This window comes from Thermobia domestica, chromosome 5 (genome assembly GCF_964235325.1).
Source record: "Thermobia domestica chromosome 5, izTheDome1.hap1.1, whole genome shotgun sequence".
Taxonomy (NCBI): Eukaryota; Metazoa; Arthropoda; class Insecta; order Zygentoma; family Lepismatidae; genus Thermobia; species Thermobia domestica.
The window spans coordinates 40,284,847-40,302,077 of NC_137458.1; the positions used below are offsets into that span (position 1 = coordinate 40,284,847).

Consider the following 17,231-nt stretch of genomic DNA (forward strand, 5'->3'; position numbering starts at 1 on the left):
GGCTATCATGCTTGAGCTTGAACACTGCAAAAAGAAAGCAATACTAAGTGAAGAACGAAAGAATACTAGGATCATTAATATTTCAGCGAATTCTTTTAAAAGTAAGAAGTAAATTGAGAGTAAGTAGAAAAATAACTTTGACAATAATTTATTCTACAATGTAAGAATGTTTCCAATAATGTGATACTTCAAGCACGGGTTTCTTTAAAGAAGTCGCACTGAAGAAGGCGACACACCGGTCACTAAAATATCTACGGTGAAGATTGACAAAATAGGCTTAAGTGAATACAAATATTATTAATATTGAATATACATCATGTACAGTTTTCTTCAAAAAATCCTGAACACCCTTCATTTTTATGGTGGAAATATGTCAAATACGAATCTCCTTTAGCTGTTCACATTTATTTCAAATGCAAGCATTGAATTATCCCATTTACGTTTGCGAGAAGGCGACTCTTGAGAGAGAGGTATGTGGCCAGGAATTTTTGAATAACACTACATATTCTTTTTTGAATTACCAAAGTTCCTGAAATGATGACTGTATTCGTCTACTAATGAGTAACTGGGAAAGAATGAGGTATGTGGTAAGTAGGTTGAAAATAAAGAATTGACGGAGAATTTATTCACATAGCAAAAGCAATTTAACACAAAAACAATTCTTGAGTGAAACTGCAGCCTATACTCATTTTGCGTAAAGTTACCGATTCAAAATTGAATGTTCGTTTTTATTTTCTGAAACTTCTTACATTAGGTGTGATACATAATCATCATTGTTAAGTTTTTTGTTCTAAAATTTTAGTTTACAAAATCCTGGGATGGGCTTGTCAGATCTGAATCCCGAAACTTTCAATTTTCCTTTTATTTTAACGAGCTATGAAACCTGACAAGACCATATTACACAATATATTCTATTCAACAAAATTAAGAGTTGATAAAGCAGCAGTGAGGTTAAAAATTCACTTAAGTAGTGTTGGAAACTGCACATTTACTTCTCGTATTTTGAGAACTGTTTCACATACGAGGGTGGTTCAGTATACTCTGCCTCTGACCCCATTTGTAGTAACGATAGAGACTTGTAATTTTATGCACAATATTGAGCATCCTTTAGGCTAATATCCACAAAGTTTCAAGAATTTACAACAATTTCGCTTTTTTTTCTATTATTTATTTATTTATTTTACAGGCTGATGATCAGTACGAAGTGTAGCCACATTTAAAGAAATGGAAAAATCAGAAGTCCGAGCAGTGATAAAATATTTATACAAGATAAATTTTAAAAAATCAGAAGTCCGAGCAATGATAAAATATTTATACAAGAAAAATCTAACACAGAAGGATATCCATGCAGATATGGTGGGAACTCTTGGAGACTCTGGCCTATGACATAGTTAAGAGATGGTGCCACGAATTTAAATGTGGTCGGCAGACCTGTACAGATGAGCATGCTGGTGGTCCATCTTCAACGGCGAACACACAGGAATGATTAAAAAGTGCATGACATGATTTTAGCTGACTGGCGAGTGACTGTCCGCCATATAACTGCGACATGTGGCATCTCAACTGGCAGCGTGTATTCCACTCTACATAAACATTTGTTAATGAAAAAGATCTCTGCACGTTGGGTCCCACGAATGCTGACGGCCGACCAAAAGAGGACATGTTGTGTGACGGTTGACAAGCCAAAGTTTCTGAAGAGATTTGTTACAATGGATGAAATGTCGGTTCACTACTTCGATCCCGAATGTAAACGCCAAAGTATTCAATGGAAACACCCTAACTCTCCACCACCACAGAAATTCAAGGTTCAATCATCAAAGGGAAAAGTCATGGCATCTATTTCAGCTCCATGGTTCCAGCAAGACCGGTCTCCAATTCATACTTCCAGTGTAGTTCAGGAATGATTCCCAGCGCAAATAAAATTGATTCAATTAACTAGCCGCCTTGTGTAATAGACATTAAATGTCATTGAAAATATGTGTTTTCTGGGATACAGAAGGAATTCTTTTGATAGATTATCTCCAACAGAGAAAGACAATCACAAGTGTTTATTTTGCAAACCTAATTGCACACTTACGTACTGCCATCAAGGAAAAACGCCGCGGAATGTTGTCACGCGTTGTGTTATTCCATTGCGATAATGTTCCCGCCCACACCTCCCAAGCTGCAATTCATACAGCAGGGCTCGAAATTGTCTCTCATGCCTCTTATTCAGAAGACCTGGTCCCACAGTGACTTGAACCTGTTCCCCAATATGAAGAAACATTTTTGTGGAAAACATTTTGCAATGATTCAGAGGTTATGGATGTTGTGAATGAATGGTTGCAGGACAAATCAAGTTTTTTTTTTCCTTCTTCGCTGGAACTGAAGCACTGGAAAGCCGATTGGAAAAGTGTGTTCATGTTGCAGGGGACTATGCTGAAAAATAACTGTGGTTAGGCTTTCCTACGGGGGTTCCTTCTGTCAGGGAAGGGGGGAGCGGAGCTTGCTGAACCACCCTCGTATTAAATTTTAAAGTTTGGAAGAATACCAAGAAATATTGAAAAAATACAAGAAAAATCAGCAAAAAATATCAGGAACTGCTGGCACCTGCAGCGGCACAAGGATAAGAAAAATAAGTTTAAAATAAATGAATAATGCATAGAAACAATTAGAACACTGAATACAAATTACACAACACACCCGCTGCAAGTCGTTATTGCGAAACCGGTTAGTTATTAAATGCTGATTTACTAGGTGAAGTTCTCTATTTTCTGCAAACGTACAAGTACAACTTTTGTATTTAGATATGTAACTATTTAGCTTGTTTACTTGCTTTTAAAAAGAGATATACTTACAATTCCTGAGGCGTCCACTCTAGTACCTACTATTTTCAATCTGATTTCATCATCTGGTTGAATTACAACATCCTGCAATTTAAAATTGTATTTACTTTTAAAAATAGCAGTATCAATACATTTTATAATGAAAACCAATAAAACTTCCGGAAAGTAAATCTAACGATTAAAAAGAAGAAAAAAATGTTGAACAAACATCAAGAAAAAAGTGAAGAAAATAATATTTTGGTGGTGTAAAATGAAAAAAAAAAAAAAAAAAATGGAGCTAAGACTAAAAGAACTGGGCTTCTGCTAAAGTTTTTGTGTATATTAGAGAAGCAACTTGCTGTAATGCATTATAATTAGTGAGTCCCATGCTTAATGCGATGTCCAAAATCAGAGACCTACAACTAACGTTAATAGAAAAATCACCTACGTATTAAGTAGTTCTCAGTGATTTCAGTCTTAGTCTTATTTCTTCATTTTAACAAACAAAAAACTCTTTTTTAGTGTATTTTATAAATTAAGTTTTTAAATTTTTGTTTTGCACTTACCGTTTAATAATCAATTTTTTACTCCTTACTTCAGTACCTTGTTTTGATTTTGGGTATAACGTCCCTTTTAGCAGTAAGGTTATATGAGACGTCGAACTATAGTTTAATTTGGGATCTAAATCACATCAGTTACTGTCAGGAATTGAACCCGTCTCTCCCATGCCAAAGGAGCATATGCTAACCGTTTGGCCATACAGGAGCTTTTTTGTAACTTGAAAATACTATACGATTTCAATGTGTGAGCTTACAAATTTTAATTTCTGAGAACATTTTATAAGGAATATTTCCTAACTTTTCTATTACAGGCACCAGACAAGGGTCTCGAACCAACATTAAACCATCCTGCTCTCTATTGAGGTAACGCTTAATTAACTGACGTTGGTTATGCGTACACGCAATCTAAGTATATCTGTAAAAACTTATTTGACTTTACAGTAAAACGCGAAGATTATGTGAAAATATTGTATTGCCATTGATGTTACGAATCTGTACAAACTTTCGGATCTCTTGTTAGTACGGAAGTGTATGAAATAAAAGTTGCAAGATTTGATACTAACAAATACTCAGAAAAGTACGCTCTAAAAAGGAACAAAGGAAAATTATATGATGTTCTAAAAATTAAGTAAACCACCAAACGAAAACATGTTAATCATTCGCTTTCACGGAAACACTTTTCAGCATCACGAAATCAATCTTGCAAAGGATATACCGAATTAACATAATCATCACAAGTTTCTTCTGGCATTCCCAGATCAGTTGCTATTAACTAAAAAGCTCCCATGCACTATTGTTCTCAGCTAACCTGCTCATCTGGGTGCACTTATTATTCGTTTTAATAGTGTTCATGTATTATAACCTTTTCCTTTCTTCCTTCAACCATATTTCCTATTATATCTCTCAGGATAAAATTTCACAGACAATTACCAACCAGTTTCTCTTTCTCTGTTTTATTAGTCCAATATTGTTCTACTCTCCCTTATTATTCCAATTATTTAATTCGACCGGGTTAATCTTCTCTGTTCTTCACTAGGCTCAAAGCTCTTTCTATTAGATTCTGCGTTGTGTTCATGTTTCTGCCCCACACACGAGGGCGTTTTTAAAGTAAAATCCGTTTGCCAATATCTCAGTAAAGTGCGAGAATCGCAATTTTGGCAAGTGTAGTGGACTTTCTCCCGGCATCTTCTGAAAATAAATAAACGCCGCTTGGATTAGCGGTTGGCAGCGTGTAACGTTTGTGGCATGATGGAAGAGCTCAAGAAAATAAGTTCTGTAATTCGATTCCTGACTGCAGAAAATGACAGGCAGAAATTCATCGCCAAATCTGTGAAATGTAAGGTTCAATCGCCAATAGTTATAGCACAGTTCGTATGTAGGTGAGACTGTTTACGGAAAGTCGAGAGAACGTTCATGATAAGCCATAATCGGCCCTCCGCTCTGGAATCACTAACGATCTTGTATGTGCGGTAGAGATCATAATTCGTGAAAACAGACGATTCACCATTTCCATGCTTTCAGAGGATTTTTTCGCAAGCTTCATGTTCTTTCTCTACAAAACTGTCGGAAGAATTGGAGAGTGGAGTCTCATGTGGAAAACTTTTACGGCATGGGTCTGGAAAAACCTCTTTCTCGATATGACAAATGTTTGAGCATCAACCAAAATTATGTTGAAAAATAGCTGAGGTTATGTAGAATCTCCTTAAAATATAATTTACTCTAAATGTTCTCGGTGCATGCTAAACGCTGCTTGAATAGTGCGGCGTTGCCAAGTAGTGTCGAGTGTCTACTGGTGTCAGATAATAAAGGAAGTAATCATGGAATTCTGCTTGGATATTTACTGGAGAAATTAGTTTTCAACCCTCACCGCAATTCACAGCTAAGTTCCGCTTCTCGAACTGCAACGCTAAAATCCAGGAATTAAACGTACAAATTTGGCAACAACGCATTATGGCGTTCTGCGCAAGTTTCTTCTCAAAATCTATTTCCTTAAATGTAAATTAATATTTAAATAAAATGTGAAACACGAAAAACGGTCAAACAATATATCTATTTCGTAATAAGATCATTACTTTAAAGTACTTTACACATACAAATAAACATTTCATAAAAGTGAGCACTCCTAGTAAGATCTAACAGCATGTGCCATCTTGTGTGCTCACTGTAAAACGAATCAAGTATTTTCTTTTATTTGTTACCTTTTTCGATATCAGAAGACAGAACCAAATGAATCAGTGTCTTGTGTTGTAGCTGAAACATAACTATCTTATAGTACAATATTTACAGTATGTAACGTTTTATTGCGCAGCAGTTAAGAGAATGAGCTAAAATATGTACTGACTTCCGGGTGGTGATCCACCTTAAAACATCCTTTACAGCACAATAGTTCACATGAAACATTTGTTCATATAGCCTTGCTGTTGAAAGGGACGTTAAACTCAAGTGAAACATTTGATGAATTTTTCTTAATTCATTCAAACTCACAAATTATGCTTGTCTTTTTCCTAGATGCTTCTTTGGCCACTCTTACCTTGTGTTTATTTTACGTTTGCACTTCATTTCTTCATAAATACTATTACCTCAGTAACGAAAACTAGTAATCTGTTCTGGTTTCTTCCCTCCACTTTGTACCTAGGTATATTATAAACCGAAAATTTCGTTCCAACCATAACTACTTTTGTCTTTCTAACGTTTATTTTCACCCAGCTTTCCTTCAATATCATGTTCTAATATCACGTTAATTTTCCCTTTAAATTTCGCAACAAGAGCGGCATATCTGCAACAGTATACACTTAAATAACCTCCTAAATATCACCTAAATAACGTCTTTCATATTTAGACCCATCTTCACTATTTCTTCTAAGATATTATATAATGTTGATGAAACACAACATCCCTGTAGAACTCTCCTCCCAATTAAACTCTCCTCTTCCATTTCTTCTCCAATTATTACAGAGGACATTTACGGAGTAGAAGTAGTGCGGAACGCAGCAACCACTGAAGCACAACAACTTGGTTATTCATTATGAGTTTTGACACAGATATGCATGAAGCTTGATGGACTTAATTCACGGTTCCTGCTGATCTGGGGAAATCTATTTCCCTGATTTCTCCCTGACCTTTGGCAGGAAATTCCCTGACTTTCAAGACAGGTGTCGGATGATGTTGACATATAAATAAGGAATAAATAACGGTGAATATTTATATATGAGAACATTTATTCTATAGAGACAAATAATAAACACTGCTCATACATACATTTCACTTACAACCCATAAAAATCTGAGTAAGGTTTTATACTGTGATCATTAATGGTTGGCTAAGCTGGTGCACAATTAATGTTAAAAAAAATATTTTATAAAATTTCTCTGACTTTCCCTGAAAAATGAAATGAAAACTTTTAAGTTTTACGTCCCACGATTATGCCGGTTAGGCTAAAGGAAACTGTGATGGTGAGAGATGAGTGAAATGGTGGAATGAAGAGTGGGAAAACCCCGTTAAAACCCACGAGCACGGTGTTTGTCCACCACAAAGTTCACACAGGCGCGAGCTGGGATCGAACCAGGGACCCCAAGCACCGGAGGTGAACGCTCTACCACTGAGCCACAGCGCTGACTTTCCCTGATTTTCCAGTCTTTTATCCCTGAGTTTCCCTCACCTGCACCATTTCCCTGAGTTTTCCCCGACTTACCTGACCAGTAGGAGCCCTGTAATTACATTCCAGAGTGAAATTTCCCTGTATTTTAACTATTTTTTTTAACTACATGAAGAATTTACATCTAATTAGTTAAGACTATTATTATATAACATGTAACAAAATAAATTTAAAGCTTACTTACCTCATCCTTTGTTTTGTAGCAAGGAGGATTCGAGTTAGGATCAAACTGCATGTCTGCTGGTATAGACTTAAAGAAAATAATAAACAATTAAATTACGTAAATCCAATAACAATACAGAATTTCTTACAAGTAATAAACAAAATTCTTCCAGAAATCTTGTAAAGTGAAAAATGCAAGGTAGCTTAAATCTAAAGAGCTTAACAGCAGGACGCTACAGTAAAGATATTGTGCATTTTTCACTTTGCAAGAAAGAAGAAAAAAAGAAAGAAAGAAAGAAAGCAAGAAATATATATATATATATATATATATATATATATATATTTCTTTCTTGCAAAGTAAAAATTCAAAAATATCTTTACTGTAGCGTCCTGCTGTTAAGCTCTTTAGATTTAAGCTACCTTGCATTTTTCACTTTACAGATTTATATATACAGATGGCGATCAGAAAAATGGAAACACCTGAACGAAATTGCAACTTACCAGATTAATATGGTGTCGGGCCACCTTTCGCCTTCGGAACAGCCTTGATGCGACGTGGGATGGAGGCATAGAGGTCGTGAATAGTAGCAAGTGGAATTTTACACCATTCCTCGTGCAGAGCATCGGCCAGTTCTGAGAGAGAGGATGGAGGTGGAAATCGTTGCCGGAGTCGTGTTTCCAAGACGGAGCACAGATGTTCAATTATGTTGAGATCTGGGGATTGGGCGGGCCAGGGGAGGTGTTGAACTTCATCCCGATGTTCCTCAAACCACGTTGCAAACAACGCCAGCTGTGTGAATGGGTGCATTATCATCCTGGAAGATGGCGTCATTGTCCGGGAACAACATCCGGACCATAGGATGCAAGTGGTCTCCTAAAATTGCGACATAATCGTTGGCAGTGATTCGTCCGATAAGTGTGACCACAGGACCCAATGAAAACCATGATATGGCGGCCCACAGCATCACCGAGCCGCCGCCATGTTTCACAGTTGGGCGGAGACACTGCAGATCATAAGCTTCTTTGGGCGTCCTCCACACATAAACACGGCCCGTGGTTGGGAATAGGGTGAAGGATGACTCATCCGACCATATCACAAGTTTCCAGTCCTCAACGGTCCAAGTTGCATGGTCGCGGCAGCATTTGCGGCGTGCGAGAGCGTTATGGTCTCTGATGAGCGGTTTGGCCCGTGCAACATGACCACGTAAGTTCATGTCATGTAATTCGCGGCGGACTGTGATTGTCGAAACAGGGTGGGGAAGGTGCTGATTGAGTTCCTCCATCACTTGCTCCACAGTGGCACGACGGTTCTGCGTGACAATGCGCTTTAATACCCGGCGTGACCTGTCACTCATGATTCTCTTCCGCCTACTGTTCCGCTTCCCCGATATGGTTTTCCCGTGTGTTGTGTAGGCCGTCATCACCTTCGACACTGTTCCACGCGACACACCTAACACAGTAGCCACTGCCGTCACACTCACTCCACATAACCGCGCACCAACAATTTGCCCTCTTTGAAAATCTGAGAGGTCTCCTATTTTACACTAACTCCGTCTGCTGCAACCACTGGACACTGCTGTTCCACTGCACCTGACGTAGTATGGAGACCGACCTAACACACCACCACCAGCGGTTAGGCGCTGCAGGCGCCACAACACCACTGCCAACCCATACATCTGACGTGTTGCCAACTACAGGTGTTTCCATTTTTCTGATCACCATCTGTATATATACACGGTGATTTAATAAATCATCCCACATTTTAAAGCCTAATAAAACAAAATGTATTGCAATGTATTGTAGATAGGATTGTATTGTTTATTCGAAAATGTAAAATGTTGCTGCTAATAGTTTGTAATTACTTTGTTCTAATTTGAATTACTCTGTTTTCTTGTGTGTTATGTGACAACACAGTTATTGTCAATAACCCCCCCCCCACACACACACACTTCTTTATATGCTGTGGCGGTGACAATGGAAGGGCGAACGGAGTGGTCATCCCTTCAGCTCACCACTTTCTTGCTGTTTTCACTCGTCATTATGATTTGGTCTGGATCTCATCGCGCGTACGCAGCTTCTCGCCTACAGTTTGCTATTTCATGTAAGATTAACTTGCAGTGGATCGACAATTTCCGAACAACAAGCTCAGCGTTGAAAAAAAAAATCTATCCGACCTAAAAGTGCTCGTATGCCTGAGAATATTGAGCAATTACGAACTGTAGCCTTCAAATATCATCTTTAAATTGTATTGTCAATTGTTTCATTTAAAATCCGAACAAAGCGGTTACAAACTGTTTCCAATATCCTTTTATACTTTCGAATAAACATATTTCTACCTGCAATAATTTTTGTTTAACCTTCAAAATGTAGGAGGTCATATGTCACCCTGTATATATAAATTTAAGTGATCCTACGAAAACTAATACGATGTTATTAATCACAACATCACATGGTGTGGGATGAAACCAGAGGTGAGAGCTCTATCACTGAGTCGCAAGTTTATACGAACTCTTCCATTGATATAGTTACAAGTTTATACGAACATGTAACTATATCAATGGAAGAGTTAATATTCTTTAAACAGCAACAAAGTGAAAAGTTGAGCTTTTGAGGAGAACCGTTGGTGTTATTAATTTTGAAAATATACATATATTAATTATTAATTTTGAATGTAATATAGCAAGAAATAGATCCTTATATAAATTTATTTAAATTTACACTTGTAAACTTTTTTCACGTAAGTTTGATAGTTCATGCCTCGAATTTTTCAATATTGGACAAATCACACGCCAGTCAGTTATCTAGTAAACAACATCTATTCTGCAATTACTTTTGCTATAACTTTTGTATGAGGTTGCTAAAAAACTTCCCCTTTTGATGAAATTCTGCGTACGTTACTGTATAAACGAACATATTTCACACTTCTAACTACATCTGTGTTTTCTTCCACAACACCATTCGATCAAATTCCTTTGCATTTACCATTTTTATTTAATTTAACTTACAGACATAACTTTTTTTAAGCTGTGCTACCTTTACATAAAGAAAATGCGAAAACAAGTAACTGGAAATTTAGTATGTGAAAATTAAACTGCAACAAGTACGAAAGAAATATATATATTTTTAAATAATATTCTAAAATAACGTTTTTTTTTTCACTTTATATTTTTACCAAAAAGAAAAGCCACCTTCAGAAGAGTAGCTGACTGACTATCAAATAAAAAAGTAGTTATAGTAACCGCTTTGAAAGATACAAGTAATCAACTTTTCTATAAAGTATTCATTTTCTTCCGGCGTCTTGAAAATGGCTGTTCTAAAATATCAAAATAAATTTTCTAAACTAATGCTATCTGAAATGTTGATATGGTTTACTTTGTAAGAATGATTTTTTAATTAATATGGCGGATATGAGCTCCCGGATAAAATAAAATTAGGATTTTTTTTTTTTTTAATGTGTCAAATTCGGGAGCTTCCGTATATATGGAAAAGTTGGCAATCCTACTTACAGAAGTTTGATCATGATTTGTGAGAATTTTGAAAGCGTGTTGAAACGCACAAGCCAGAACTGCAGAGGAGTGTCACATGTGGTACGTTAATCTGTGTCCTACTCTAACAGGATTCCGAATGAAGTTCGTAATAATGAAACAGAATTAAAAATCAAATTGGTATTAGAAAAGGTATAGTATTCCTTTTGATATACACAGTTAACCCTTTAGCGCGCAGCTTTGCATATATGCAAAGTTTACTTTCAAATTGTACTGCACCTTGCAGTTTCTAGTTCGGACATAGAAAAGCAGCTTTGCGTATCAGCTAAGATGCCCTTTCACTAATGAAGTTCTGAATTTCCCGCTAGATGTCACAGTAAGCCAGCGTTGGACTCTTTATCTTACTTGCTGTACGCGTAGTTATCATCTTGTCATCTTTGAGCTTTCTTTGCTCTGTTAGGTGGACATGTTTTGAATAGTTGATTTTTTATTTGTTAGATATAAGCGTAATGAATGCAAAAATGCATATACGCTGATATTCGTAACGCTTTATTGGTTCTATTTCGTTTTAGTGTACTTTGCAAATGTGGACGCGCAACTTTGCATAGACCCTATATACAAACACAATAAAATATTCCATAGACCCCATATTATTTGCATTAATATTTTTTAAAACAATTCCCGTGTTTCTTATACAAAAACCACTTCAAATTTAAAAAAATCAGTTTGATCGGAAATAATGGTGCGTTAAAGGGTTAAATTATGCAAGAGTTGTAAAACAGTATCGGAATAACGGATTCATTGTCAATAATAATAAAAATAATACTAAATTTCTGCATACCGTTCTAATACGTTGCACACAACAAAGGCCAGTTGGTCCAATATTCACTCATAAAACATATTCGAAATACAATCTGTCAAACTGACGAATTGAGTGCTGTGCGACATATGAATGATTGTGAGGATTAAAAAAATCCAACAACGCATCTGAAGATGGAGAGAAGGGTTAATGTAACTCAATCGTCAACGCCGCAATTTGTTGATGTCTGCATATCAAATTCAGTCACAGGTTCTTATACATGATCTTCAACAGCGGCACGTTACATTAAAGAATGGAAGATTGACAACTGTAAATTATATGAGCGCCACCTCGCAGTGGACAAGCAGAAGCTTGTGCTGACATTTGATGAGGCATGCACTTTACTTATCAGGGGAAAAAAAGCCATTACTCATCGCAATATCAATGTAATGAGGAATAGGTATTTTTTTTTCTTAACTACAGAGAAAGCTTTCCGAAGGAATTTATGGTTTACGCAGAATTTGGTGGGAAGCTAATAATCCGTAAGACTGCAACAGATGTGCCAAATATTTTCCGATGAACATTATGATCCTCATTTTCTAAGAAATATTCTACGTAGTACGGACGGGGCATATTCACATGAATTAGAGGCATACAACTACACAGTAAGATCATCCCTCAAATGCAGATGTATATGAAGAGCACACAATCTCTGGAAAATTTGCAGAGAGGAGTGGGATAGAATACACACACACCTCATCTCCAGCTTAGTGTCATATAATGGAAACTATGCTGTAGATTTATTAACAATATTGAAGGCTCCTATAGAATAAGTGAAAGCATTATCATGACATTTTTTGAACAAAAAAATTTAATCGCATATATTTGATCAGCCTTCTGTTCTTGAGATAGCTACTGAATCTTATAAATAAAGCTCGGAATTAATGACGAAATAAAAGCCCGAAAATGGCTGGCAAAATTGCAAAATAAACACCCCAAAATGGCAGGTAAAATGGCAAAATAAAATAAACAAGCAATCACGAACTTTGGGGGAAAAGTATGTAAAAGCTATAATAGGTTATAATTCGTTTATTAATCGAATAAATTGTTTCATTTTGCACTTTGTACTTACCACTGAAAATTCTGGAAACTTGCACAACTCGTGAAGGGACGACATCTAAGGGTAGGGACATGCCGAAGATACCTCGCGATCGAGGTCGAGATTTAAGTCGCGGTTGCTACCGCGATGTCTAGGTCGCGATGGATGAAGGGCGCACACAGCGAGGAGGTCGCACCCTCGCTGTTAAGTTCTCAGTTTAAGGAGAAACATTGCTGTGACGCATGTGAAATTATTCCGTTCGCAAAAATATTTGAGTCTCATCTCTTGTTCATCTCTATCAATATTCTAAATCAAAGACTTTTACCTTTTATTCAAATTTCTGTGAAGAAAATGCCCTCTTTCAGCACTTAGGAGAGAAATAGTTCCCCAGTAACATTTAATAAATAAATATATAAATCAGGTATGTCTTCAGGTTTCGAGATGGATGGGGATTAACTGCAGCAAATGAAGTTTCGGCACTGAAATTCCATTATTCGACGTTTCCTCGCTATGGATACGAGCCTCTCTTTACAGGTATTTCTTTACCTTATATCAATAAAGAATTTAGAAGAAACCCTTTTTATTAATCTTGGAATTGGGGAAGGGGGGGGGGGGGTAGAGTTTTTTAAGCATAGATATGATTAACAGTAGCTTCTTTTTTTCTTTAAAATTCCACAATTTACGGACTTAAGCCCAAAAGCCCCCTCCCTCTTCCAGCCACTGCCTTATATAATACTAAGGTACAGTATAATTCTCAAATAAATAACTTATCTGACATTCCCATTTCAGTTGCTATTTTCTTCCATTCTATATTTAAAACGTGCCTATTGTGATGTTGTTTGTGTTTCTTATTCCATATTGCTGGAACGTTCCTCATTAGTTCTATTAATATGTCTTTTATAATCAAATATAATAGTGCAACAAAATCTCTCGAGCATTGACACACACAATCCTCTGCAGCCGAAATTCTAAACAAATGAACACTTCAGGGAGAGCCAATGAGAACACGAGCCACAGCGATGCTTCCGCTGAACATCGATGTAGAAACAAACTCAGTTGTTTATCATCGCGACCAGTAATTCACCCTCACGGTCGCGATGTAACGTACATCTTCGGCATGCGCTTACTCATTTGAATACATGGGTTTGTGCCAGTATCGCGGATGCGACCGCGACTTAAACCTCGACCTCGATCGCGAGGTATCTTCGGCATGTCCCTATCCTAGCAATTCATTCGCCATTCTTCAAGTAACAATGAAACAATAACTTAAAAACACTATCACATTTTGTTCACACACGGTTACATTAGCACAAACATTCAAAACACAAGAAATACTAAAGTGAAGTTATTTTACACTACACTAGCAATTTATTTTCACTCACGAAAGGTTTTTCATATTTTTGTTCTCTGAAATTATTAACATCTTTTTAAGATTTTCAAAGGAAAGTCTTTGTCTCCTGTCAGTAAGAATTCGCTTTAGATCTGAAAATGATCTTTCCACATCTACAGATGTCACTGGAGCATACTTGAAACATGTAATTTGGGAAGAATCCATGTGACTGTCAACAGTTGTATCAACATCACTTTCCATAACCTAGTGATGTCCTTCAATTTACCCAAATCTGGATTAGCACTTATAACACGATCACACTTACGCCGAATGTACTCGCCCTTGTTACCAGGTACAGCACTCAGATTGTTGACAGTATCATTAAAGATTTTCAGAGAAATAGCTTTTATTATTATTATTATTATTATTATATATATAAAGCTTGACAATAGCATCTGGTAACTTTGCAAAATGTGTTGCAATGAACACTAAGTTCTGTTTCAAGGAATTCTTCTTAAGCAAACTTTGAGTAGCCTTAATTGAAGACGCATCATTCTCATTAAAAGTATTAATGATTCTTTTGATGGGTTCAAAGTTGTTAGCATAATACAGAACAGCTGAACTCCATGTATCCCGTCTCGTTAAGACAGGCTGTGGTGGAAGCGGAAGTTCAGGGGCTAATTCGCGAAACGCACTTGTTCGCGAGGGAGCTTTCAGAAATATCTTTTTCACATTTGACACAAGAAGGTCAACGTCAGAGAAATGAGAACGAACTTCCTCTGTAATTCTATGTAGTGCGTGTGCCAGACAGGTGACATGCAGCATACGTGGGAATAGAACCTTAAGGGCTTTTGCTGCACTTTTCATGTATGCAGCTCTGTCTGTGATAAAAAGAACGACCTTATCGTATTTTACACATTCTGGCCACACTATATTCAGCGATTTTGTAAAAACCTGTACAATTGCTGTGCCATTTAATTTTTACAGAATTTCTGATGCAATTAAAAATGTTTGTGTGCCTTCTTTCCCTCCCAAAGTTCCAATTACAATGTTGGCAATGGAACGTCCTAGTATATCGCAAGTTTCATCAATTGAAATCCATATAGTTTTGTCAGCAACACTTTTACGGATATCGTCAATAGTTCTGCTGTACGCGCTATCAACGTAAGTGTTTCTCAAAGATGATCCACTTGGAACTTTTTGTTTTGTGTATTTCTCGAGAAAGTTTCTAAAGGAAACATTTTCTAACTTCCATAAAGGAATGTCCGCATTAATTAGAGCTTCACACAGATCATTCGCAAAACTGTTAGTAAGCGAAGCTGGATTCGTGCCTCTTCCAAGGTTTTGAACCTTTTCACCAGCTGATTTGCGTGTTCTTGCAGAATTGTGTTTTGCAGTGCTTATATGGTGTGTTACAAAATAGCGTTTTTCAGCGGAAACCACAGTTTCACATAACTTACAAAACAGTACAGAACCGTCTGTTGAAAATACAGTACGCCCGAACTCACTCACAAATTTTTCCAACTTCTGTTGCCTAGAAAGACCAACTTTCGGCATCTTGAAATACTGAAACGCACATAAATACCAGTTCTGTATCCCGCACGCCTAAGATTCACAATAACTGCCCATCTGGCTACTTCTTGAAACTAAGCATCTTCGTTTGTCATTCCAAGAACTGAACACTGCTTCAAAATTCCAAGAACTGAATACGCACTGGCATCCCCGCCTCTTTACTTGTCACATTCCAACGAGAATAGACAAGTTATTATCCGACACCGAGATCGCTTGGCCAGATGAGAGCGACTCAGATCTGTGGTATGCTGTCATTCATGAGTAAATAACGAGTAGTGGAAGAGAAAACTCGTGACATTGGCAACAAATGCTTCTAAATTGTGAAATTGCACTTTCCTGAAAATATAATGAAAATTGCAATAATGGAACTTATGGCATTTTGCCATTAATTCCGGGCTTTACTTATAAACATACTGATCGGCTCAAATTAGAGTGTACATAAGTAATACTTACATGGTGTGATATGAAGCAAGATAAAGGTCCTATCTCTGCAAACATGCCAACCTGAAATTTCAAAAATATTATGTACTCAATATATACAGAGATATAAGAAAGGCTCTATACAATTGACTACCATAAGTTTTCTTGCAATACTACAAAATACACGAGAAAATATAGATAAAATCAAAAATAAAATTAACTAACATGTAAATAGGGATAAATATACAACAAATGTAGTGTATTATATTAGAATAACAAATAATGATTTGTATAAAGACGTTTTTGAGTATATGGTGGTGGCTGTAGCAGGGGGCCTGACCATCTTTAATATCTTTGACTTTCCCTGATTCTCCCTGGCTTTCCAGTTTGCAGGAACCCTGATCTTCCGAAGAAGCCGGTGAAAAAATAAGTAAAAGGAAACTAAATATGTATGAAAGTAGATGAAAGTCAAAAAGACAGATTAATATGAAAAAAGAAGTAGTGCTGACCCAAACAGGAAAACCCCAGAGCGCAGATGAAAAGTGACACTGAGGGAGTCTTTTAACGTCATGCCCAGGACTGATTGATGCCAACATTAATCAAGGACTTACATTATAAACGCTAACCATTTTCTTTCTCAAACTAGCTAGATTTTTAGTGGTTGCCCAGTTAGCCCTATTACCCTGCATTAGACAACAATTTCCACTATAGATATAAATTTCTAATATTTCAAGTATCAGTAGTCACCCTGTATGATCAAGCTCTCTTGGGGGCGAGATAATGTGGTGGGAAACGACATATACTATGGGGCTGAACTTATATGATGGTCTGTATTTTCACCAACTCACCACTCAGTCCCCAGTCGTGGTTCGGAGCCCATTAATAATAAATCCTGTTCTTTATAATCTCGGTATTTTATAAGGACGCAAAAAGCAAAAATTTAAACACACATTCCACTATACAGGATTTCCACTCTCCTTCCCAAAATAATTTCCAGGACAGATCAACAATCTTCCAGGACTTCGATACAGGAAGGTATAACAGGATTGCAACTGCAGATTCAAAACTTACAACAGTGAAATAAAAAGTTCAGTAGCTTATGCAGTGACTATTAATGCAAGTACAATATTAATACACAATAATTAAATACACAGAGCGGAGCGTTTTTTTTTTTCCTTCGATCGACCCGCATCCAGCCCATGTATTTTCATTCTTTCTACATGACATTTTAATTGTACACCGAACAAATTTATAAACAACAAAAATCTATTTTTCGTACATGGCATCTTAATTGCGTGACAGTGTGATAGATATAATTAGGGGAAAAAAGGAATTATAAGTTTTT

At 36.7% G+C, this 17,231-nt stretch overlaps 1 protein-coding gene across 2 annotated transcripts in view; it reads right to left on the reverse strand.

Moving 5' to 3' along the window:
• Positions 1-17,231, reverse strand: part of Polr2G (DNA-directed RNA polymerase II subunit Rpb7) — a 37,892-nt gene that overhangs the window by 3,171 nt on the left and 17,490 nt on the right. For both annotated transcript variants that reach the window (XM_081758623.1, XM_081758622.1), the window contains exons 4-6: positions 15,920-15,970; positions 7,204-7,269; positions 2,838-2,909 (exon numbers count right to left, since the gene is read on the reverse strand). In XM_081758623.1, coding sequence (XP_081614749.1) covers positions 2,838-2,909; positions 7,204-7,269; positions 15,920-15,970 — 189 coding nt within the window. The remainder of the gene's footprint in view (positions 1-2,837; positions 2,910-7,203; positions 7,270-15,919; positions 15,971-17,231) is intronic.